General features: G+C 43.1%; 2 protein-coding genes across 5 annotated transcripts in view; one reads left to right on the top strand and one right to left on the bottom strand.

Moving 5' to 3' along the window:
• Nucleotides 1-1,352: 1,352 nt before the first annotated feature.
• Nucleotides 1,353-25,754, top strand: HACD4 (3-hydroxyacyl-CoA dehydratase 4). The gene is made up of 7 exons (XM_044427585.1): nucleotides 1,353-1,448; nucleotides 4,142-4,245; nucleotides 6,960-7,087; nucleotides 18,957-19,069; nucleotides 20,407-20,513; nucleotides 21,727-21,858; nucleotides 23,557-25,754. Exons 2-7 carry the CDS (start codon nucleotides 4,149-4,151, stop codon nucleotides 23,637-23,639), a joined length of 660 nt encoding a protein of 219 aa, XP_044283520.1. The 5' UTR covers nucleotides 1,353-1,448; nucleotides 4,142-4,148; the 3' UTR covers nucleotides 23,640-25,754.
• Nucleotides 25,755-26,198, bottom strand: part of FOCAD (focadhesin) — a 147,997-nt gene continuing 147,553 nt past the window's right edge. For all 4 annotated transcript variants that reach the window (XM_044427581.1, XM_044427582.1, XM_044427580.1 and 1 more), the window contains one exon: nucleotides 25,755-26,198. In XM_044427581.1, coding sequence (XP_044283516.1) covers nucleotides 26,125-26,198 — 74 coding nt within the window. In that variant the 3' untranslated portion in view covers nucleotides 25,755-26,124.

Genomic DNA, 26,198 nt, shown 5'->3' with positions numbered 1-26,198 from the left:
TAAGAATGAATGATGACTAAAGAACACTGGAATTCACGCAGAGAAAAGGTCAGACCTAAGACATTTCCCCTTAACGAGATTAGGCAAAACCACCCTGCAAGAAGGATGGCCCTTATCCTGAGACGCCCAGAAATTACTCCATCAAGAGCAGCCAGCAAACATGGACAAAGCAGACCACAATAGATATGCTTATCGAGAAGCAATCAAGCTTAAAGCTGGGGAAAAATGGGAACCTTCCCATGCCCATAGAAATAGTATAAAGATCAGGGACTTAGAAAATGGAAGTGGGCAAGCTTTGAACCCAGGCCTGGCAGCTCAGCCTGCGAACTTCCTGCGCTTTTCCTGTCCACACAAGGGACTGGTGTTGAAAGTCTACTCCAAATGGACTCCCTTTCCCTCTTAATCTGTTAGCTCCCCTCCCTGTTAGACAAGAAGCTCTTTATCTCTTGAGAAACACAGAGTAAGGTTAGGATGCGGTAGGAATGTTTGCTGCCTAGAAAACATCAGGATAAAAGCTGGTGCCTGCTCTCCACCTTCTGCTGAATAAATTGTTGTGTGTATCCGTGTGAACGCAGAACCCGGGTTTGTTCTTTCTGGTAGTGTGTGTCAAGCCCAGCAAAAGACCAGACGCTTTTGAGGCCATCTGCTGGGCAACGCTTCCTTTTTGCTCCCAGGACACCCTGCCATGACAGCAAGCGCCGGCTCCCTCGCTGCCATTGCCCCAGCTGCCTCTGCTTTGTCCTCAGGGCTACCACATTTGCCCGAGAGGCAGAAAACCAGTGAGCAGCAGCCCCGGGGCTTGTCCCCCACAGGCCCCAGTGCCGGGACAGGGCAAGAGGCGGGCATGCAGGCAGGGTGCGACGCTGGGGCAGAAGAGCAAGTCCAGGGGAGGCTGGTCAGTGGCCCCTCAGGGCCGGGCTGCAGGCCCTCAGCAGCGCCCACTCCTGCCCACTCCTGAGACAAGTGCTAAGAGCGGTTCCCCTTCACTTCGGTGGTTTGTGTGGCTAGTGTGCTGTGGCCTTGAACGCAGGAACTGTCCATGCAGAAATGGCAAATTGGGCTACAAAGGTACACAAGTCCTGAATGCAACACTCCCTTGTCTGTTCTTGGAATTTAAGCAGCAGACCTGTCTTCACAAAGGACACATTCTCCCGTGGGCAGCCCCTTCTCGGCGAGCCTGCGAAGTGCAGTTCAGAGCAGAAGCCGCGACGATGCTGCCGCCGCGCTGGGACGAACTTCAAGGGCTTCGTGCTCTGTCCTTCCAGAAAGCAGCACTGCTCTTTTGCAATGCTGTTCTGACGTGGTGAAGAGGAGGGGAAGAGAAGGAGGGGAGGAAAGAGGAGGGGAAATTGTTCTGAGCCCAGCTGTTGCAGCTGCGAGGAAGAGAAACACACAGAGCGACGCTCCCTGCGCCCTTCAGCAGCTGAAGCCGGAACCTGCAAAACAAGGTAAGGCCAAGCACGTTGGCCCACAGCAATGCCGCGAGGCGGTTGCCCTGAATTTCTTCAGCCTCCTTTTGTTGTGGTAGGGAAGGCCCGGGCTGCCCAGCAGTTCAACGGAGGCTCTTGTGACAACAAGCCTCTCTCGTGCGGAACCGGCACATCCCCTTTTCAGGTCTTAAGAACGATGACTTCATCTTGACTTTCGTCCCAACAGAAGGAAAACTTGCAGAGGTGGCTAATCTCAGGGGATCCGAGTGGCAAACATGATTTCATTTACTTTCAGAGTTCTTGCATGTGTACCTTGCCCCTTTCCCCCCTTGCAAAGGACCTAAAGCAGCTCACACAGTCCTCCTCCTCTGCATTTTGTTCTCACAGCAACCCTGCGAAGTAGGCTAGGCTGAGAGTCAGTGACCAGCCCAAAGCCCCTTCAAGCGGGGACTAGAACCTGGATCTCCCAGGTCTCACTTCTGAAGTATTCCCCCTCTCGAAGCATCTGGCACTGTTGGTGTGGTTGAGATTCTGCTTGCTTTCCCAGCTGGGGGCAGGCCTTCCTCCAAGGAGCTCAGAACAGAGATCTAGGAATCACCTGTTTCTCCCTGCACAACCACAGTGGAGGAAAGAGGAGGCTGCAAGAGAGCCGGTTCTCCGTGGGACAGCCTGCCATGACCTGCTTCAGGCAACACGACAAGATGGGGTTGTCAGGCTTGGCAAAGGCAGGAATTGGCGTTGGCTAGACAGAGTGCTGCCAGTTTCCCACGTCAAGCAGCAAAATGCCTTGGGGCAAGACTGATTCCTCCCAAGACCAGACCCAGCTCTCCTCCTGCTAGGCCCACGTAATCTGTAGGGAGAACAGCCTGACAATGCTCCCAAACCGCAGTGGTGCGCAACCCTCTAATCATAGAGCCTAGTGCCAATGCACCGCACTACCGAGGAAGCCGGGAGCCCCTTCCTCTGCCACAAAAGTCGTGTATGGCTGAATATAGCGGAGCTCTCCAGCTCAGATGAACCAAGTCATTTGAAAATAGACAGCTGGAATGAGAGCCGTCCAGATGCTGTGGGACTCCCATCCGCTTTGGCCAGCGCAGCCAATGGCAGTCCACCCACATTCATTTATTATATTTATATCCCACCTTTTTCTTTTTGAAAAAATCGGAGATTCACATCATTCTCCAGCTGCTCTCAGTCTTATTCCCACAACGACAATCCTGTCAGGTAGGTTGGGCTGAGAATCTGACTGGCCCAAAGTCACCCAGTTGGCTCCATGGCCAAGCAGGGACTAGAACCTGGATCGCCTGAGGCCCAGACCTGCATCCTTAACCATTACACTACACTGGCTCCTCAGTGGGGGGGAACCACAAGTTCCCCCCGCAACCTCATGCCATAGTTAGGGATGGTTGAGATATATGTCTACAATCTCCAAACCTGAACACAAACCAGCAGACAATTATTATTATTATTATCATTATTATTAGTGGTAGTAGTAGTTGTAATTTCAGTTAGACATCAAGTATGTGATACAAAGCATACAAAAAATAAAACCTGTAAAGGTATTCATCTGGGGGTGGGGACCAAAACTGTAACCACGAAATGAAACATTATGCACAAAAATGTATATATCTGAGGAAATGTGCAAAAACGTCCTTTATCCAATGGAAAATCACTAGCAAAAGTGCGTTCATTTTGAAATAATGTATACAAACATGCATATGTTTCAAAAAAGTAGCACCCCTACCCCAAAACTTCACAAGCTGATGTGGAAGGGGGCAAAATGATCCATCCATCCATCCATCCACCGCCAGAATGAGCACCAATGGCTAGGCCTGGGCCTCGCTTATTTTGTAGGGTCCATGCCAAGCAAATTCCTTTGCTCAGAAAATTCCCGCAGACAATAATGATGTGACCATATTTATAAGGTTGCTCTGAAATTATAATTGATTTATTTTATTTATCTGGGAGCCACCCACTAGCATTGCATCCTTCGATGCTATAATGACCTTTAATAATAAAATAATCGCAACAGATGCTCTCAAATTTTCAATTTCATTTTCAAGGTATCCATGAACAGATCTTGCAGCTTTGCTGTGTATCCTGGCGATGCCACACTATCTCCTTGCCCCACATGTTGAAAATCAATAATTTTGATTTGAAAAAATTTCAGCGGTGGTCAGTGGAACATTGCCCCCTTGCACTGGTGGTCTGCAAATCCAAGAGGAACCCCAGCTGAGAATCACTGCCGTAGACTGTTGATTCAGGGAATATCCAATTCTTTAGTGCTAATAGTATTAGCTATTTTTGGTATAGGGATAGATTTGTATTGGATGCTGTTTTAAAAAAAAATGTTGTGTTTTTGTAGACTCCAAATCTTGAACACCAAAAAATGACTACAAAAAATGCAAACGTTTACCTTTCAATAAAAAGCTGTTTGTATCATTGAAAGCTCTGTTATTGTGTTTTCCTTTTAAGACAAAAGATGTTAAAGTATGAGTTGTTTTTTCTAAACTAAAACCTCAGTATTCAGGTTTTATTGCAGTGTAGGCACTTTGTGATAAACAGGTGGGTTTTGGGTTGCAGTTTGGGCACTTGGCCTCTAAAAGGTTTGCCATCACTGCCCTAGGATGTGGGCTATTGACAAATGGTCCATTGCTACCATTGCTCTGGTCAGAGGCCACTTTTTGAATTCATCATTCTTGCCTTTACAGCTTTGCGATGAATACCTACATCTTCAGCTATTATTTAATCCAGTTCTGTGGACATTCCTGGATATTTACCAACATGATCATCAGGTTCTTGTCTTTTGGGGAAGGTAGGCCTGTTTGTGTTCTGTTATGTCACAATGTTGTCAAGCAATCCACATTATACACTTTAGAAATAAATTAAGGGCTATCTTATGATTTGGTAAATTTCACAGTAACTTTTTTGCATAAAGGGGATTGAGTTGTCTGAAAAGCTATTTCACATGCACATACCTTTGCTGAGCAGTGAAACCTGTAATACAATGCTTATAATGTGAATATACTTTAGAGAAAAGAGCACATGAGTGAACTCATGCTTACAGACTTCTAGTTTGAGATGACATTATAAAGATGCAGTAGCAGGACACAGATAGCACCCATCCGACTGGAAAACCAGCTCAACTTTTTGAGAATGACTAAATCACAAAACAACCATGCCCAAACTGCACGCAGACACGCATGTACAACTACACACACTTGCCATCCTGCCAAGTTGAGCTATTTGGTTCTAGTCCTTACCTCTGGAAAACTAAAAGAGGAAGGAAGGAAGGAAGGAAGGAAGGAAGGAAGGAAGGAAGGACGGAAGGAAGGACGGAAGGAAGGAAGGAAGGAAGGAAGGAAGGAAGGAAGGAAGGAAGGAAGGACGGAAGGAAGGAAGGAAGGAAGGAAGACCATTTGAGTAGATTGGGGCAAAGCAGCTGTCCTAATTCAATAGTATCTACCATCCCTGCTAGTACAGATGCCAAAGAACCAGCTGTCCCCATGGAGAAAATACCCAAGACTGCAAGTCTTCAATTTTTATATCGCAAAATAAATATGAGCCCATATCCACAGGCATGACCAGCTGAATGACTCTGCTATTTAGTATCTGGGATTGAACTATTGTTGCTGTCACCGTTCCTAAGTTACTCAGGACAAGTCCTCCATGGGGTTGAAGTCCTCCCTGCCGTTGTGTGCGTGAAGGCACACACACAGGTGAAGGAACGCAGCTGGAAAAAGGACAGGTACAGGTAGGTCTTTGCATTCAGTCATGGGGAAGAACCAAATACGAGGAAACTGCCCCAGTGTAATCTGGGAACCAGAGATATCCAGCATAGATCATTCAGCTGAGTTCATCACGTTCATCACCTGAGGACACCAACATACACAAGCTGTCTGAGCTGCTTCCAGATGGCAGGCTCTTGCTTCTACCAGGCAGAAGGTCTTCTGCAGTCATTCCATCCGTTGAAACTTAATGCATTTTCTGTAGTAACACCACCGTGACCACCACCACCAAAACAGATGGAGGAAATGGTGGAAGCAGATACTTTGAATAATGAGTAAGAGATGATGTTGCCTGGAAAACCTCCTGCCCTCCACCCCAGATGTGATAAACCCCTGGAAACACAGTTGCCTTCCTCTTTGGAGGTGGGACCCATTTTTGAGCAGGCAGCTGTCAGAGCCCATGTGTGATCTGCTACATGGAGGCAGAGCTGAAGAGATCTGTGGAACAGAGTGAGAAGTTCAAGCCTTCCATAAATCTTGAGGTTGCTCCTTGGCAAAGTATGACTCACCCCTCAACTTGCTCCCTCCACTGGTTGGTTATGGTCTGAATGGGGAGAGAAGAGTCTCAGTCTTTGGCCAACCATATATGTAGAATAAAGTCCCTGGTTCCACAAATGGTGCCTCCAAGCCAGGTTCCCTGCTTGTGTCTCTTTGCCTAAATAGCACTTGTCCAGCATCATACGTCACTTCCAAGCATAGCCTAAGGTCCAAATTCTGCTGACTGTGTTAGAAATAAGGCCCACTGAAACCAGTAGGGTTTACTTCTAAACAGTCCAAATAAGACACTGCCAGAACTCAGTGCTTTGCATGTGTAAATTTATATAAATGAGAAGATTTTTGACCATTCATTGAAATAAAGTGCATACATCTAATTGAAGGAAGAATTCTTTTACCTCTTAATTCTTAGTACATGTTGTACAGCCATATTCTTCATGCTAAATCGAGCCAAACTAGAACAACATTTTTACTATTTTTGAAACAGTAATTCCACATGGACATCACCTTCTATTCCTTGTAGGAGGGACAGACTAGAATTTATTACAATTAAAGCATTTTATTGCTATAATCTGAAAATTAACTGGGCCCAGTTTAACAGCCATTGGCCCCAAATCATTAAAAGTGGCCATGACAAGCATACATCAGAAGCAAAAGAGTTTCATCATGACTATTTCTAGTTGGCTTGGAGCCACATCGAATTGAGCCCTGGGTTTGAATCCCCCAACAGCATAGGTGCAATCATCCCCAGCCTGTGTGACCAATGGTCAGGGATTGTGGGAGCTGCAGCTGAAAACATCTGTTTGCAACCAGCTTGCCTACTCCAGTCTAGAGTCTGATGAAAATTCAGTGAATATGTACACAGGGTAAAATTGATTCCTGGCTGGTCTTGTACTAATTTTCTGCACTATTTGCAAATGAAAACTTCCATGTACTTCAGTGGGCTGATCCAATTGCCACTAACTAAATGCAGCCCATCTGTTTCTCTTTAGAATTCTTGTGAAAAGTCTTGTGCAATGTTCTTTCTTGCTAGCAGGAACCATTTAACTAAAATGTGCGCAGGGTGGATGCAAGATGCTTTTGTCTCTGGGCAAAACAGACCACAGGAAATTCTCAAAAAACTTAATGCACAGGAGTGGTATTAACTTCCTGTTCATCTAATGGTCAGTGGGAGTGAGGAAGCTTGACATGAAAACTGTGGTGCAGAATTCCAAGTTACTCTTTTCCTTGTTTCTTCTGCCTGAAGATTCTGTTGCCGATACTTTCCATTCAATTGGACTGATGATGCGCATCTGCCAGTTACTGTCTATACTGGAGCTCTTGCATATTTGCCTGAGTCTTGAGCAGGACCATTTTCTTCCAAGGCTTTTACAGGTATGACATAAATGCCTAGCATTATATCACCATCAAGGGCTTGGGAGGAATCCTTTGGGTTGCCTTCGGTGATGACATGAAAGGGCAAAGCACAGGCACAAGGAACTCCATCAGAGTGTGCTTGACATTTAGGTTTCAGTCAGTTGGAGGAGCCTTTTCCCATCCCACAACAAATCCCACTGTAAGAGTCCAGGTGAGCATCAGTCAATCTTAGATAAAGCTCATGTGTGTAGCAGTTTTTATTTATTTTATTTATTTAAAACATTTCTATGCCGCCCCCATCGCAACAAAGCCTCGGGACGGCTCACAGCATGACAAATAATTAAAACATATAAATAACAATTAATACAATTAGAGATTAGAGAATAAACAAATAACAAATATTTAAAAAACAAATAACGATGGCACCAGGCGGACCTCTCTGGGGAGCGCATTCCATAGATTGGGCGCCCCCGCAGAGAAAGCCCTCCTCCGAGTACTTACCCTCCTAATTTCTTTCATGGAGGGTTCCCGGAGAAGGGCCTCTCCCGCTGATCTCAAGGAGCGGGCGGGCATATATGGACATAAGCGCTCCTTCAGGTAGCCAGGACCCAAGCCGTTTAGGGCTTTATAGGTCATAACCAACACCTTGAATTGGGCCCGGACTTCAATGGGGAGCCAGTGAAGCTGATGGAGAACTGGAGTCATGTGAACATAATGCCCAGTCCCCGTCAGCAGCCTGGCAGCTCTATTTTGAACCAATTGAAGTAATTCAGTTTGTTGGAGATTTTAGTTCCAATTACTGACTTTCAAAAAAGGTGAATATGACCTGCAGTTAACCTCCTCTTGTGCCTTTGTTTGGGGTCCAAATGTTCCCTATCCTTATACACATTCGGAAGAATTTAGTTCCCCAGGCATGTTTTGGTTTATAGAATGAAAACTGTATAAGGCAGGAGGTTGACATTTGGGGGCATTTTTTACAAGCTGGAATTTAACAATGTCCTAGAAGGAATAGGATTTAGGTCTATATATGTGTAATTTGCACATTAACAGATAAGCTAGCAGTTATTCAGGCATCCCAAATTCAGCAGAAAAGAAGACTACTTATGTGTGCAAACCTGAGAGGTACATAATACATCAAAGGTGTCTCTGCCACGCTTGAGTGGGGAAGGTGCTTTGCAGGTCACCATGTGTTGCTATATTCATCCCATCATGGGCTTGCGTGTTTTTTGTTGTTGAATGTAAGCCATTGCTATCAATGTTTAGGCAGGAAAAAGTCCTACAACTCCTACAGCATTCCCCATCAGGCCACACATCTGCAGAGCCCACCCCTGCCACAGATCAGCCTGGTGATTTCCAGATGTTTTGGACTGCACTGAAAATGCTGGCTGCACAGTGCAGTCCAAACAATCTGAAGGGCGCTGAGTTGGGGAAAGCTGTTAGAGAGAAATCACAGTGGGAAGGGGGCTTAATCCAGAGTAAAGAGACCTTGGAGAACAGCAGATTGGTTCTCCTGCTGGTGCATTTTTAAAGTGATCTGCTCTGGCAGGATTGTGAGGAAGGGCAAATTTTGTGAGAAAGGGTAACATACCAACTGCCTGTTCCGTGCTGGCAGGGAACGACTGAAACTGCAGTCCTGTCCATTAGGGGAACCACACTGGGAAAGGCTGCTGTAACCACCACACCATGCTGAAACCAAATTGCTCCAAACTGTGAACAAGGAAGCCCATACTCTAGTTCATGTTTCAGAGGTGATATGAATCAACGTTCCACAAGACCGAACATGCTCTGACCTTTAGAAAAAATTTCGAATAGCCTATGCTTCCCCAGCATGAAGGATGCCAGGGCTTCCAGATTACTCTCTTCCCCAGCTGTATCCATAGCCTGAGTCTGCATCGGAAATATAGAGAACTGTGTGGATTCGGTCCAGCAAAAACAAAGTAGGTTTCCTCAGAAACAAGCTACACTGCCCCAGATGGGATGAACTCCCAAGGAAGCATAGAATAGAATTAATGAAGCTGACAGCACAATCTTATGCATATCTGCTCAGAAGGAAGACCCATTGTGTTCAGGGTTCCTGTCTTCCCAAAACATGTGAGCAGGGTTACCCTCCTATGCTTGCCTGTGCCAGCTTAACTGGAAGTCACCCCACAGAACTTAATCACTCTCCTTTAACATAAATACAACGGCACGTTTAAGCATTCCTTTGCACCTTCTGCCTTGGACTTTCCGTAGTAGGAGTGCATTTCCAGGGAGTTTTGCCTCCTCATGATGTGCCGAAGCATGACAACCTCAGCCTTGTGATTTTTGCTTCCAGCTGTAGTTTGACTTGATCTAGGACCCAAGTGTTTGTCTTTCTTTCCATCCAGGGTATTCACAAAGCTTTCCTCCTCCATCATGTTTTGAATGCATCCCTTTTCTTCCTGTCAGCTTTCTTTCTAGGTTTCACACCCATGCATAGTGATTAGGAATACAATGGTGTGGGTGGTCTTGGCCTTAGTCTCCAGTGAAATTTGTTTACTTTTGACGATCTTCTCTGGTTTCTTGATTGCTGTTCTTCCAAGTCTCATTCTTCTTCAAATTTCTTGGCTGCAGTCTTTATTTGAACTGATGATTGTGCCAAGGCATGCAAAATCTTTCACTATTTCCATTGCATCATTGTTAAGTTATGTAATTCTTCTTTAGTCATGATTTTTGTTTTCCTAATACTCAGCTTCAGTCCTGCTTTTTCACTGTCTTCTTTTATTTTCATCAGACATCATTTCAATTCATCTCTGCTTTCTGCTAATAAGATGGTGTCATCTACATATTATAGATGTTTCTTCTGCCTATTTTCACTGCTTTCAGCTTGCATTACGATGTAGTCTGTGTACATTCTGAACAGATAAGAAGATAAAGTACGCCCTTCTCTGTTGCCTTAGCCTATGGGAAATGATTCTGTCCCTCCATATTTTATCCTAACAGTAGCTTCATACCCACAATACAGGTTACACATCTGGACAATCAAGTTCTGAGGCACACCTTTTTCTCCCAGAACCATTCATAGCTTCTCATGATCCACACGGTCAAACACAGTCAAAGGCTTTGCTGTAGTCTATAAAGCTCAAACTGATCTGAAATTCTTTGGCCTGCTCCAGTAGCCAACACATGTTTGCAATATGATCTCAAGTGCTTCTTCCTTTTTGGAATCCAGCCTGGACACACATATAAAATGTGTGCATATATAAGCTTCAGCAAAGGCATAGCAGATACCCATATATGTATCCATTCACAAGTGGCATATATATGACCAATTCAAATGCTGAAATCTTTGACAGGTGCTCAGTTCATTGCATTATAGGAAGTGAACATTCATCCTTCCAGTATAGTAATATCACACTTTTTGGTGTCAAAAGGGTATGAATAACTCATATGCTTTCATCATGCATTAACTTCCAGAAATCAGGTAGATCATTTCAGAGGACCTGTATATTAAATATGAGAGCGTGTTAAAGTTAAAGACAAAGGTAACAATGAAAGGCAAAATGGAACTGTCCAGTTTCCTATTCCATACCTATAGCTCTGCATATCATTCTTATTCATCAATAATCAGTATTTAGAAACATGAATCGTGTGTAATTATAACTGATCAACCTCAATAAGTACTTCCAGTAGTGAAGGAGACTGAAGCTGTGAAAGCCAAACCAAGAGTCTATCAAATGTTGCAACTGCAAGCATTGCAATTCACCCATTCCAAGCCAATCTTACATGACTCACAAAGCTGTGAATGAAAACAAACAAACAAACACTCACCAGGAGCACCCGTACATTGAATGAAGGTTTAAAAAAGAAAATCAACTTGATTAAGAATGCTACAAAAACATTTTCTTAACAATATTTAACTCTGGATTTCCATACAGAGTCCATTTAGCATGAGGAAATATATCAAAGATGATGTTTTACACCACACTTTTCTAAAAGCCATAATTGTGGTATGAGACCAATCCTTGGCTCATTTCATTGTGCCAAGAATTTAATACCATCCAATTTGAGAGAGGATCTAGACAGGAAAAGTTCAAAGCTGATCATAATGGAAAATCTAAATGGAAAAGACAACAATTCAGTACAGGTCCACAAATAGGTCAGATATAATATAGAGCAAGATCCAGAAAACCAAAACCAACCTTCTTATTTGGACTATATTTGTGAAGGAAGAACCTCCCTTCCCAAGCTGAGAAACTGAGCGTTGGGTTTTTGAAAATATTTTCCACATACAACACAGAAATTCCCACATTTTTTCCACTAACAGTCCAACTTACAATATTCACATTAAGTCTATTTAACTTACCCACAAAGTCATTTTTAAACATACTCATCTATCTACATCCTGTCTGGTACCTGCCCAAGTGAAAAGAAAGCTGATAAAGTCCATTGTCATAAGTCTAGCTCTTGTGGTTGAATATAAAATTCTGACACATTTCAAAGCCAGAATTACTCAACCTGGTGAAAATACATTTCCAGTAATTTGTCAAAAGCCTTTAAAGTGATTAGAGAAAGAATGGCAACCTTTTCTGTTCTACCAGCATGTCAAGATATCAGATATATAATCCATCTGAGATTATCTGCTGCTGTCTATATTTAATGTGATGTACACCCAGAATTACAGTTAATAATTTAATATTATATTATATTAATTAACAAAATAGATTGATACTGCAAATAATTGTGACTCTTCTCAGGCTTAGGAATTACTATGATTGAAATATTGTTTAATGATGAAATAAAGGAACATGATTCAAAAATTATGATTATAAAGATAAAGCTTTGGAATGAGCAGGCTGGAAAATGTTTTATACCACTCAGCTAGAAACCAGACTAGACCAGGTGATTTCCAGTATTCATGTTTATGATTGCTTTTTTCATTTCCTCAGCATGCAAAGAAGCTGAGAAAAATTGCCATTAAGAAAAATATAAACATGGAAAATGAAAATGAGGGGGAAGTGTCCATATCTTGTTCTTACGTCTCATTACTATGTAATGAACCTATGTAAATGAGCATGAAACTTTAAAAATTATGAGTGTGTATCTACAGAAGAGGTGTGTATAATAATACTTTGATCTTAAGTATATCCAGAATGACATTTTGATATTTTTGATGCTTAAGGCAATATGCGAGAATCTTCCTGGGATGCTCTCCATTTCCCTGTTTTGCCTGCCATAAACAAGTGAAGACAGTTTTCAACTGCTGTGAAAGGATATTATTCAACTCATGTTTACTGTTCAACATCTCCTGATAAAGTTTTGCTACTGAGAAAATAGAAAAATGGGTTATAAGAGATTTCCATTTTGCATTTAAAGATATTTGTTATTTTTAAAAAAATTATTATAGGAGTCATAGATGATAATGCACCTCTCTGTAAAAGCTATATTGGCCTTCAATTCAATGGCACAAAAAGGAATAGTACTCCTATTAATTTGAAATACTCTAGTAACTGCCAATATCAGATTTCACTTTATCATTAAGAAGAGAAACGTTAAAGCATTAGTGACCGGGAGCCTGTACAAATCTGAAAACTGTCCCACCAAGCAGACTGAGAGATGGTCTGAGATCACTAACCCCCAATTTTGCTGACATTTATTTAACATAACAAAAATGGAGAAATTTAAAAAATAATCCAATGAAAGAAGTTATGACTGACAGATGAAATGAAGATGTAGTCCCACTCATCAGGATGCAAAATTCTCCTAGCATCATTCCAGCCAAAATCAGACATAAAGGCCTGAAATGTCCATCTCACCACGACTTGCTTTCTTCCCAAGTCGCCACTTGCACAGGGAATAGTTATAATGTAGAAGCTGAACAAAAGGTACTAATTCTGGCTCTGCTTCAGATCTCACCTCGGCCACTGGCCAGGCTGCCTTAGCTAAGCCACGGTGCCTCCCCTCCATCTACTGCACAGGGAAATAATCCTTAGCAATCTTATGCGATTGGTGGATTCAAAGTATCATGAATGCCCCAAAGTGCTAAGTAGTATATTCTTGGTGGTGGAACGTCTCAGATTTTCTGCCTTGCATCTCCTTTTCTTACACTGGGCCTTCATTCTTTGGACTTAGAACTCATAGAAAACATGTTTCCATCTGGACAGAAGGACAAGATAGCCTTGTCCTTCTCATTCCATATACAAAAGATGGTTGGATCAGCAGTTTGAATCTTACTTCAACTAGCTATGTGTGAGGAACCTGGTTTGGGGTTCAAATCCATTGGATTTCCTCAGCTCAGCTCAGCTCAGCTCCCAAGACTCTGGCCTCCTTTCTTTCTGCCCTAAGTTCACTGGGCACCAGCTGTTCTTGTGGGTGTCCAAGCAGGAAGTGGGTCCAAGCAAGTCCGTGAGGCCAGCTTGTTCACACGCCACCATTACGTCTGCAGCGCAAGTGGAACAATTCTGCTTCTGCCCAGATGACTTTGTGTACTTCGTGCAAACAATTTTATGTGCATTGGGCAAAGACTTCTGCACTTTGCATACCTTGTACAAAAAATTATATACTTCGCATACTGTGCACAAAGAAGCTACAGCAGTCCCAAGCATTCGTGGACTAGTTCTTGGCATGGCTTGTTTCCTGGCCAAGGCCAAGGGTGGGGAAAAAGTCTGCTAAGCACAAGAGAGCCTGACTTCAGCCTGAACATCACATCCCTAAGAACACTGGACATAGGACAGAGACCTCCTCCTGATCGAAAAAGGTGAGCTTGGGGAGTGCAGGCTGCAGGGCCCACATTGCTGTTTCTTCCATCGTCTTGCTACTGTTCAATGCATCCCCTCATCTCTTGCTTGAAACAGCCATCTCCCTTGGCTCATCTCTCCCTGCTCAAAGGGGGGGGGGGGCGTGTATTTATCTCTCTCATCTTCTTTAAATATTGACCGAAATCATGCATGTCTGGAATTCATCTTTATCTCAAAAGAGAGGGTTTTTTTCCATGTTAGAGCAGAATGCAATCGTGTGACCTCCCAAACAAGATGCAGTTGAAAAATAGACTATATATTTGGTATTAAACATATTGGACTTCTGTTGTTTCACTGGTTGCCTGCAAGCCACAAGTGGCTTTCACAGAAAGGTTTCACTGAAACCTAAATTGCCACCTAGGCTGTGCCGAGAGAAGGGTAGGGGAATTCCACATTCACCTTTTGAGAAGTAGAGCATGAATGAAAAATGGAACATTTTGTGTTTATGTTTTGTAAAATGACTACACAGCCTTTTGGTTTCTGCTTTCTGGTTATAGACGAGTGGACCTAGGCTTTTGGACTTTAAATGTAGTTTTGACCAAGGAGGTCAGCAAGTGAAATGAAAACAAAGTGTAAACTCAAGGAAGCAAAGCTAAGCAGTATAGGTCACATTCTTTCGTACTTTTTCTTAACCAGGCAACCAAACAAAAATCCCCACAGTGCTCCATCTGTTGTGTTCAGGGAGGGTTTGCCTTCCTTGAGCTTCAGTTAAGCCTGCAATTTTAACATGGCCAAAGTCTCAACCAAGATATGAAATGAGGAAATGAGCACACCAAATTAATCAGGGCTTCCCTCCCTTGCTGCATCCTTCATCTTAGCACAACACAGCAATAATGCCTAGGGTGGTTGGAAAGTGGTAATTTGCCTGACGGAGCAGTTCTCAAGCCACTTAGGAAGGCTGCTGCTCATGATGAGGATGGCAGCGCATCCTTCTTCACAGAGCAAAGTTTGAAGGGATCTTCTATCTGAAGGGCTGCCCAGGTAAAGAGAAAGCAGGGCAGGTAACTGGGAGGGACCATCAACATGTCACGCAGCACCTGGATGGCAGATGGAACAATCACCTGTCTTTCCCACCAGAGAGGCACTGGATCTCCGCTGAAATCTTAATAATTTCTGGACGACATCAGCAACTTGTGGTGAGGACAGTAATGGAGCATGGCTTGGAATGAGTCCAGAGGCTTGGAAAGTTTTCATCCCTGAACTGCAACAACTGTACCGTATCATTCCAGCTTAGATCTTGCTTTCTGAACACTTAGTAGTAAAGACATGGGGCCCCACCCTACCTTTATGGACATTTACTGTATTTATTATATTTATATCCTGCCTTTTTTCCTTTCAAAGAACTTAAGAATGCTCACATCATTCTCCTGCTGCTGCTCTCAATCTTATCCCCACAAAACAACCCTGTGAGGTACCTCGTAGGTAGGCTGGGCTGAAAGTCTGAAACAGAGAAACAGAGTGAGTCAGAAGGGGCCTCCCGGGCCATCTAGTCTGACCTCCGGCACTAGCCGGCTCCGCTCACGACATGCCCACCATGTGCATGTCCAGCCTGTCCTTGAACACCCTCCCCAATGGGGCCTCAACGACCTCCCGGGGAAGCCCATTCCACACCCTCAGGGTCCTGTCAGGAAGTGCTTCCTGGCATCCAAATGAAACCTTGGCTCCCTGAGCTTTGCTCCATTGGAGCGCCTCTTGCCTTCCTTTGCAGGGGAGAACAGGTCTCTACCCATCTCCATGTGACATCCCCTCACATACCTGTATGTCGCCAACAGATCCCCTCTGAGTCTCCTCTTCTCCAGGCTGAAGAGACCCAGTTCCCTCAGTCTCGCCTCATACCCCATCCCCTGCAAACTGGCCACCAACCTTGTGGCCCTACGGTGAACTGACTCCAACCTGGCTATATCCTTTCTGTAATGAGGAGCCCAAAACTGAACACAATACTCCAGTTGCGGGCGCACCAGAGTAGTATAGAGTGGTAGTAATACCTCTCTCAATCTAGAAGCCACACTTCTGGCTATGCAACCAAGGGTGGCGTTCGCCCTCTTGACCACCACATCACACTGCTGACTCATGTTTAGCCTGCAGTCAACCAGCACCCCGAGGTTCCTTTCACAAATGCTGCTCTCCAGCCACTTGTCCCCTAACCTGTATTTATGACACCTATTCCTGTACCCCAAGTGGAAGACCTTGCACTTACCCACATTGAACACCGTCCTGTTGTCTCTTGCCCACTTCCATAGCCTGTCCAGATCCTTTTGGATCTGGAGTACCTGCTCCTCAGTTGTGGCCACTGCTCCAGTTTTAGTGTCATCTGCGAATTTGATCAGCAGACTGTTCACCCCTTCTTCCATGTCGTTAATGAAAAGATTAAACAGGATCGGCCCCAGGACAGAGCCCTGGGGGACCCTGCTTGTCACTGGCCGCCATCCCGATGATTCCCCACTAATGGTTACCTTCTGCTTTTGGTCAGTCAACCATGCCCTAATCCACCAGACAGTGCTTTGGTGTATCCCAAAACTCCTCAGTTTCTCCAACAGGCTATTATGAGGCACTTTGTCAAAGGCCTTGCTGAAATCCAGGTATACCACATCCACTGCATCCCCTCTATCTAGCCATCTCGAAACCTTATCATAGAATTCCACAAGGTTTGTCTGGCAGGACCTGTTTTTGCGGAAGCCGTGTTGTGTGGCTGCCAGCGTCCATTCCCTGTCTAGCATCACTGGATCTCTCTCTGTTATGAGCCTCTCCATTGTTTTTCCTGCAATGGACGTAAGGCTAACCGGTCCATCTGAGACTGGCCCAGAGTCACCCAGCTGGCTTCGTGGCCGAGTGGGGACTAACACCCAGATTGCCTGAGTCCCAGTCCCGCGCTCTTAACCACTGCGCCACCCTGGCTGGTGTTCATGACAGGGCCCTGAAGCAGTATTCGCAATGCTTTTAGTCCGCAGCATGTACTGTCAGTAACCAGTTGTAACAAACCACCATTTCCTTACAACATTGCGAGGTGGGTTGGACTTCAAGAGGGCCATTTGTTGAGAACACTGAACAAATTTCATCACGCGAATATGTCTCCAGCTATACATTTTAATTCAATTAATCTATTTAAAGCAGTAATTTATCTGTTGAAGTGTTGGGGGAAATCCCAATAATTAAAACATTCTGCCCTGAAAAAGCATCTAGGAAGCTGAGCAGTTCTCTTTTGTCTAACGAGAGTGAAATCTTTCTTTATATAGAAGATATTGCTTCAGAAAAAAGGCCATTTATTTCTATCTAACAATGTCATCTGGTTCGGGAATTCCTGTCTTCCAGAAAAGTGCTGAATGCTAAACCGAGGCATCAGTTTCTTGTTTCTTATCTAGCAGCCATATGGTTCTGGCCACTGTGGTTTACTGAAATTGCACTTGCGAACTGGAGGATCTGACATAGCAAAACTTGGTGCAGCCTCCGTGGAATATTAACTTCCTTTTTGTTTGAGGAGGGAACAGGAACAGCAACACAAGGAAACATACCCCAAAGATTCTCTCATTAAGTTTCATTTAATGACATCAGAATAATGTCTTGCTTCCTTCTGCCATACAATAAGTTTCCACAGGTTTTGTCCAAAATAATAATAATAATAAAAAATAGAACCATGGGAAAGGTACACAGTTTTACTTTGTGGATAACAGTACTTCTCAAGATAACAGATACAATGGTTTATCAGAAAGAGATCCATAGAGCTAGTTGGGATGTCACAATAAACCATGGTTTGTTTGTTTAGTTTAGAATTTTCTATACCATCTATATTTCCATAGAAAATCTCTAGATGGTTTACAATAATACAAACAACAAAGCAGTTTACAGTACTTGATTAAAATAGAATTAAATCTCATGTGAGTGTGTGTGTATAACCAATTAAAATACTGGTTAAATAAAAAGGTCTTGGTTTAACACCAGAAAGAATAAAGACTTGGCACAAACATCTCCGGGGAGCATATTCCACAATCAAGGTGCCACCACTGAGAAGGCCCTTCTCCTGTAGCAGCCCTCCTCACTTCCTTCAAGAACGGCCCTCAGAAAAGGAAACCTGTAGAAGATCTTAAGGTCCCAGTAGGTGTGCACAGAAGGAGGTGTTCCTTTAGCTAACCAGGGTCTCAACCATTCATCACTGTGTCTGAATGATAACTTTTCCTACTTAGAGATGAACATCAGTTGAAGTGCACACAATATGATTGCATAAGTCCAATTAATGTGCTCCATGTAAAAGTTAACATTAAAGCTGCAGCCCTCTTCCCCAATTAGAAACATCATATGCAGAATGGGGGTTTAGTCCTTATCCTCTTGCCATGGTTAGAGAAATCATACTATCCAAGCTACTCTTAGCTTGCCTTGGCTGTAGTGAGAGTTTTCTGCTCAGGATTAGTATTAGGTTCAAGGTGGGAGAGGGCAACTTTCATTGGGACCACAGGAGTATTTTATTGAGTAAAATGAGATATGGTTGCCAAGGAAGGTAAGAGAGGCATGAACCTATTCTACATGTAACAGTAACCCATGGTTTATTTAACCCATGATTTGTTACCCTTCCCGGGATTTGTGTGGTAGTCTTGGTGTGTTTTCTTAGTTCCTGGGTTGCTCCTTTTCTTCTCCCTGCTTCATCTGCTCCATCCCTGCATCCTGAATGCCTTTGTGGCACTCCAGTTCCAGTAAGTAAATTGACTGGACTTTTGACCATTCTTGCCTGTCACCTCTGTTGCCTGGCAAAACAACCTACAAACAGCCCAGGGTTCTGGGTTCACATGTACAGCAGGAAGAACAACAAACAATGTGTTCTTGTTATGGGTTGCTGCGGTTAACAGATCAGGTTTGTTTGTCTTTTTATGTGGCTGGGCTTGCACAGCATAACAACCTAGTATTCCACAACGTATACCACGGGTCACCATCATGTGTGAACCGAAACGTAAAACACAGATTGCAGTGGGCAAAAATGCTTAATGTGTCATCTCATTTCTTCACACTTCTTACTGCTGCCAGAACAATGTCGCTCCATTGTAAGGTCTCCATTATCACCATTTGAACAGTCTCCCCCATAACCGCTTTTCTGATATGTGACCAAATACCTGGCACTGAAGGAACCAAATCCTTTTTCTTTCCAGATCACAGAAAGAATTATCATCCTGTTTGTGGTGATTTCTAGTCAAGAAGAAGTTCAGGGGAAATACGTTGTATGCCTCTTATTTTTTCTTTGGAACATCACTGACATGGTCAGGTAAGATTCTAGTAGACCCAGGGCTGCTCTTGTCACCTTCGTTCACTACATTTTTCAGCTTGCAAAATCAAATGCAGACATAGCAAGGAAGAGAAAAATGTGTGCTCCTTTCTCTATTAAAATTCCACATATATTTATAACCTTGCTAGCTGTGGACTGCACAAGAGCTGCTTCCATAAAAGCAGAAGGGGATGACATCAAAAAATCCCATTGGCTTAGACTGGCCGCTTCAGGCTCTGTTAATCAACATGATCTGTCCTGAGACAACCAAAGAATAAGGTCCTGGTCAGTTGAGAAAAAATGTGAGCAAACAGGTTTCACCAGGTTCCTGCAGTTTGCCGAAGTCAAGCACGACAAAGAAGAACAGCACGAGCTTCGCTACCTAGTTAATCTAAACAACATCTGGACTCTTGTGAGAAAAGACTGTTCTTGCCTTCCAAAAGCAGTCCTCCGCATTAGAGACATGTTGGTTGCCTAGTGGATTAGGATGATCCTTTAATACGAGCGATCCAGTTAAGAAGCTTATTTGTATATTTATGATGGGGGAGGGAGCACAATTCTTCCAGAAATTCTTCTCTGCCACTACTGGATGAATTATTGTAATGCATTTTCTGATTTCCTGTTTTAAAACCGCCAAGTATTTGTTCTGAAATAGCCAGAAAACACAGAGATATAAAATGGGCAGCGGTGTCTGTATAAAAGGCCAATGAGCCACAAAAGCAGGTATAGGGTTTAGGCCTTTGGACAGGACACCTGCAATGGCCCCTTGTCCTCAGGGTGTGCATCTTCTCACCACCACTGTCCCCAGCTGCTATTCTCCTCCCCTTCTTCTTTCCCATCTTTGCTTGTTTTGTTTTGTACTAGCAGGCAGTGGCACCTGCTGCCGATCCTCCTCCGTGTCCCCAGTGTCTGTGCCAGAACAAGAGGCAGAGTAATACATATATTGCAATGGTGAGGAGGAGAAGCAGACTGGGCCAGGGCCTTCTCAATGCTCTCTGGCCAGTGTGGGCCCTTGGCAGATGTCCAGACATGCTTACTCCAGACACCGAATCTGAATCTGCCATTTCCTGGAAAAAGATACACAACAGATACATATGGCTTTGTATTTAAAAGCAGAGGTAAAATCCCACTGCAAGATAATTTTAGGGGAATAGCACAACTTTGCAAGATAGGCTCCTTTGGCTTCCAATATGTCACAGATTTAAAGAGAGAATCAGTGAAAGGGCCTCTGAAGATATTACATGTTAAAAAGGAAAGTTTGACACATTAAATATCCAATTAAGTCAGTTTTATAAGTATCAACATGTATCTCACCATCTTTCTGTATCTTCTTCCAGGTACACCTACTGCATGCTAGCTGTGACAGGCATATATTTTGCAGAACTGACATGGCTCCATTATTCCCTATGGATTCCTATATATCCTCTGTCAGTTTTAGCTCAAGGTAAAAGGGGACGGATGATACACACAGAAAACAGTATGCTTTCTGAGACCTCAAGAGTACACCTACGTGTGCGTGTACATGTGTGGGAAACTCTGTGTCCTAAAGTGGACTGGTAATATTAGCTATGCAGTGCCTTGCAGGAAAAAATCATCCTCAGATGAATTCTTCATCTTCTGGGGGATTTAATTGGCCTTGTTTCCACTTAATGTACACACACATACTGAATACAGTGAAGGTCCAAATATTTTATTGTGGCATAAAAGTAAACAGAAACAATAATTACAGCTATTAATCATCTTGCATATGTCTTCAGCAGCTTTGCACATCAGGATCCTACTTGGTTTTTTGTCTAGCAAAACTGCTCCAGTTCTGTCAGGATGGGTGGGGACCGTTGTAAACAACTTTCAAGTCCGAACGTTGACTGGGCTATTCTAAAACATGCATGACCTTGTTCTTAAGCCACCTTGGTACTGTCTTGGCTGTGGGGTTACAGTCATTGTCCTGCTGGAAATTGAACCTGCACCTAGTTCCAGGTGAAGAGTGAAACAGCAGATCCTCTAGAATTGTGCTGCATTTACCTCCATCCATCTTGCTCTCAGTCCTGACAGCTGCCTAGAGGAGCTGTCCCCCATGCTGCCCTGCTTTGTGCCAATGCGCAAGCGCGCGCACACACACACGTCCCCCACACCCTTGCTGCCCATGTAGCCATGCCCACCCTCCATGTTCAGACAGGATTTCCCGGTTCAGACAGGAAAACCAGTATGGAAACCTCGACACAACCTGTTGTTTCTCCAGGTGGTTCCATGGAGACCAAACCAAACCCGCCATGCTTCTCCATGCTTGCCAGGTACAGATATAACGGCAAGCTATGCTCCTGGCATTTCCACTGTCACTTGCCATTATGTGTGAACACGCCCAAGATCTGGATTGCTGAATTGACTTCTCTATTTACTGTTGAAAATATAACCATCTTTCCATCATGCTGGAACCATGTCAAGCATGATGGAAAACATGCCATGCTTCACATGACACTAGCACTGGGTCTACAAAGGTTGTTTCACTAGGAAATTCTACATATATATGTGCTTATATAGCATTAGGTACTCTAATGTAGCTTTTCACCATAAGGTAGGCCTAAAGGCCTTGGATTTCCCTCCTTTGACATTTTCCACTTACAAGCTGCTGATCCAAATATATTTTCCCTCTTTTTCAGCATTTGCCATCTATCAGTCACTGCCCCACTTTGAAACCGACGGCACTTATTCCGTCCAATTGCCCTTTCCATTTGATGCATCTGTCTACTTTCCCTACATTCTAAAAATGTACATGATCATCTTGTTTGGAGGTGAGCATTTAATTTCTTAGCAAATATAGCACTGGGAAGGTTCTGAGACAGACAGGCCCAGTATTTCACTAGGACAGACATGGCAAGCTTCCAGGCTGTTCCATCAAGCCTGCAAGCTTTTCCTCCAGGCCATGTCTACTATCCCTCTGGTCTAGAAATCTCTAATCTCCAATCCGAAGCTGATGCTTTCCTATTTCTCCCCTCCAACAGTGTAGCTATTTAGGGTTAAAGAACACCCATTCACAGTGCCAGTGGAGGCCTTCAAAAAGCTGAACTGCATGTGGGGTGAGGCACTGGGGATTCTGCTGGGGAGGAAAAGGCTAACTTCCCCTCCAGTTCTTCCATCTGCCTTAACGATTCTCTGCCTCCCGTTGAAAGAAGTTTCAAAGAGCCTCCACCGGTGCCATCATACCAAGAATGCACATGGCAATCTGGTCTGGAGGTAAAGCAATTAGGGTCCGAGCCAGCCCCATGAGTCACATGACTGCAGGCCGCCATCTGTCTCGTTTTAGTAGTGTGCTAATACCAAGCAACAAGTGCACTGAATTACAAAATCCAGCCATCTCTGCAGGTGTGATTTCTAGCACCAGCTCCCTGGCTCTGGGACACACGGTGGAGGGGAGATGCGTCAGCTGCAACCACATGCATCAAATATAAAGTACTCTGAGATTTGAATGGGAAAACTGCATTTGCTGTCAGTGTACATTTTCTTTTTCCACATGCTCTTCTGGTCCAGCTAGTTATGCCATTGCTGATTTCGGGCATACAGACAATTTTTCTGTTTTGCCAAGTTCTCTTAGTTCATTATTATTGTTCCTATTGCTCATATTATTTTTATTGAACAATAACAGTGATGATGATGATGATGGGGAGGAGGAGTAGCAGGAGGAGGATAATGTCAACAAATGTCTACTTCTTAACTTTAAGAAAATTTATTGATACAATTGAATTTTACATGGGCTGTATAATGGGTACCATAATGGCTTGAAAGGGTTAATGTCATTTTTACTGCAGGGAAATGTATAGGGAATTTTCTAAACTGAAAAATACAACTCGAGGGTCTTACAAGAAATGGTAAAAACAATGCAAGACAAGGAAGCTAGTTGCAGCTACTGTGTGTGTGTGTGTGTGTGTGTGTGTGTGTGTGTGTAGTTTCTGAACACACATTGTTGATAAAATACATTTTTTAAAAGTACTTTTTCAAACAGGTGAGAAATGAAATCAGTAATACTGAAAAGAGATGCTAGGGAAACTTACAATGGAATACCATGCATGGAATCTTATACATAATCCTATCTTTCATCTTTCCCAGCATGTGCCATCTATCAATCATTGCCCCAAAAGACCATATTGTTTGATGCAACCTTACCCAAACTGGTACAATCCAAGGTGTGTTGGATTACAACTGCCAACATTCAAGGCCAGCATGGCCATTGGGATTTGGGAGTTGCAGTCTAACAGAAGTCCTGGTATGTTCAGTGGGACTTACTCCCAGGTAAAGGAGTAAGATTTTAGCCTTCTATGCACATTTAGACAGCATAAAAACCTCCAATTTCTAGCATGCTGCAAGTTGGACACTTTTTTGGTTGAAACTTGCATTGTAAGCTTGTACCTTAAGACTTTATCAGAGTGATGACATTGCTGCTTTATGTTGCTTTCCTTTTTTTATATGTAATTCATGTTGTATTTTAAATTCAGGCACTTATTTCATTGTCCAACACCTCTACACAGAACGGAAAGCTCATCTTGGAAGTTCCAACATCAAGGCAAAAACAAGCTAACTTGTCTTCCTTCTGGTGATGAGGAAAATTGGCTTGAGATGTTCCACTGGGAAAAACACACCAAGGATCTAATTAGCATTCTAAGTGACAGTAATTTGTACAACTCCAGCTTGAAGAAACATGCCACACACTTCCTTAACAAGTAGATCTCTTCACACTAACTGTGTAAATAGTATGCACACACAACAGATTCATGACTCTGGTGCAGCATTGCCATTTTTGAGACCCATCCTTCGTCCTTGGATGTGATGGATGCGAGAAAACAACAAGGCAATCATCCCCTATCCCAGTAGTTTCCTGAAGGGATCGGAGCACTTGCAATTTCTCCTTCACTACATTTCAACTGGAGTGCACAAACGACCTCTTCTATTGAAGCCAGTGGGGAAGTCCATCTTGTGCAGGATTTAAGTGTGCACATTGGGAGTTCCTTGACTACAATATATGCACCCACACTTAGAATTGTTTAAATTCACTTACAAAGTGTTTACTCTTAATAGCACTGCCACTAAACAAATTACTTAAGCATTTCTTACTGCTCCAAAATAGGTTTTTGTCAATAAATGCAGCTGGAAAGCTAAATATAGCTCAGAAGTTCATTGCAGGACGGGCAAGTGTTACACAAAAAGCTATGAAATGCAAACAGTTCACTAGGAAGAGTTAAAATGAAATGCAAAAGGGCTAAGACACAGTACATGCTTCCCCTAGGATCTCGTGTTGTGTTAATCAAGACACTTGCATAGTATCCTACTTGCCAGCTAAGAAGATCAATACCTATGCATGCCATATGACCCAGAGAGCATCAGAAATATAATAATCTGGGAATTCCTGGGGATAACAAAGGCTTTAATGGTACAAACTGACACATATACGTATTAGCAGCCTTTCATGTGTTATTTATCAGCACAACAGTCATTCTGTATCTAGGACACCATGACCAAAACCAATTTCAATTTTAAAAGGCTAAATTACTGGGGCAATCTTATGAAAGCACAACTAAATACTAAAGAATTGGTTGATCAGGATTCAGACAAATCTGGGATTTCTGTATGTCTAAATACTTCTATATACTGAGTGCATATATTTTATTATGGTGGCCAATGCTCTTGGGTTCACATTCCTACCAAACCTTTGTTTTCTGCCATTGGCCCATTCAGATTATACAATTTTTCCTCTCTAGACAGTACTTTGCTTGCACTCTTCCAGCCCATCTTCCATCAGGAATAAATATTTTACCAATCTCATTGAAAAAAGGGACACCTATATTGTTTGATGCAACCTTGCCCAAACTGGTGCCTTCCAGGTGTGTTGGGTCGCAACTCCCAACATTCACAGCCAGCACAGCCACTGGGGTTTGAGCATTGTGGTCTTTCATAGCTGGAGAGCACCAGCTTGAGGAAACCTGCTTTGGAGAGTACTAGAAAGGCAAGTTTGCCAACTTCTAGGGAGGGATTTGAAGGAGGTATCAGGTCAAGTGTCAGGACTGGGCCCTACTGGGACCCAACAGTTGTCCAAGCATATTTCCATCTAATGCCAGGCCAACTGAAAGAAGACTTCTTGTTTGACCTTCTGTGTACACACCATCTTTCTACATGTGTGAAATCTACACAAATCCCCAACATGGAAAAACATTCTGGCATTGGAGTTCAGCCTCCCATGTGTGGAATTGCAGCCAGGAGTGATACAACATAGACATAAGATAACCATCTCATTGAGAAATAGCTCCAAGTTACAGAATCAAAGCAGTACAAATCTTTAAAATTTGAACCCTTATTTTAACTTTTGGCACAGAACAGGAATTTCTGCAACTATTTCAATTCATTAACTTTTATCCATGGGAAATACGAGTTTACAATAAAATGTAAAATTAAAAAGAAATAGAGATGCAAATTAATTTAGTTTCCCAGTGACTTCATGGAATGAAGTACAGGATTAAAATATTGTTTTAATATGTTCATATAAGAAAAGTTAAATATAAAATGGAGCAGTGAACAGTGTAGCTAACTGAAAATAGAGTATGTGATGTTATGAGTATGAAAATTTCTGAAGGGCCCACCACACTGCGGAAAGTTGCTACAATATATTTTCTAATGTATAAAACTCAAACTGCAGCCTGGATTTCAGAGTAATGTCTTTTATTTTGTCACAGGATCATTGACAATTTTCATATAACCTGCATGCTCTTAATGTTCACTCTACCCCTTTATATTTCAAAAAATAGAACTCAGTCATTCAGACTCAAATCAGACTTTTAGCAAGGCAAAGTATGTGACACACTCGCTTTTAATCTATTTGATCAAAAGCACAGATGCACCCAATTAGCTTTCTAAGTCACTTCTTTGGGAAAAACGGCACTCTCTCTAAAGTGGAAACACCACCCTGGTCCAATGCATATAAGCTCTTTGGTATGATATGGCTTGACATCAGCTATAATTCTTCTCTCACTAATGCTCACTTCTTTGGCCAAAGTGAAGATGTCACACCATTGTTACCATCCATAAGCCTTCGTCCATACTGCCTTCTTCTTGAATTCTGGCAAAGACCTCAGGGCCAATAGAGAAG

The sequence above is a fragment of the Varanus komodoensis genome, unplaced genomic scaffold (genome assembly GCF_004798865.1).
Source record: "Varanus komodoensis strain SLA01 unplaced genomic scaffold, ASM479886v1 scaffold19, whole genome shotgun sequence".
NCBI lineage: Eukaryota > Metazoa > Chordata > Lepidosauria > Squamata > Varanidae > Varanus > Varanus komodoensis.
This window is presented reverse-complemented; position numbering and strand designations above follow the sequence as displayed.

Excerpts from the sequence above, each read along its gene's own strand:
- HACD4 (XM_044427585.1), top strand. The coding sequence starts at position 4,149 with ATGAATACCTACATCTTCAGCTATTATTTAATCCAGTTCTGTGGACAT. Across the intron at positions 7,088-18,956 it reads TTCTTCCAAGGCTTTTACAG|ATCACAGAAAGAATTATCAT; the intron begins GTATGACATAAA and ends TTTTCTTTCCAG. Across the intron at positions 21,859-23,556 it reads CATGATCATCTTGTTTGGAG|GCACTTATTTCATTGTCCAA; the intron begins GTGAGCATTTAA and ends TTTTAAATTCAG.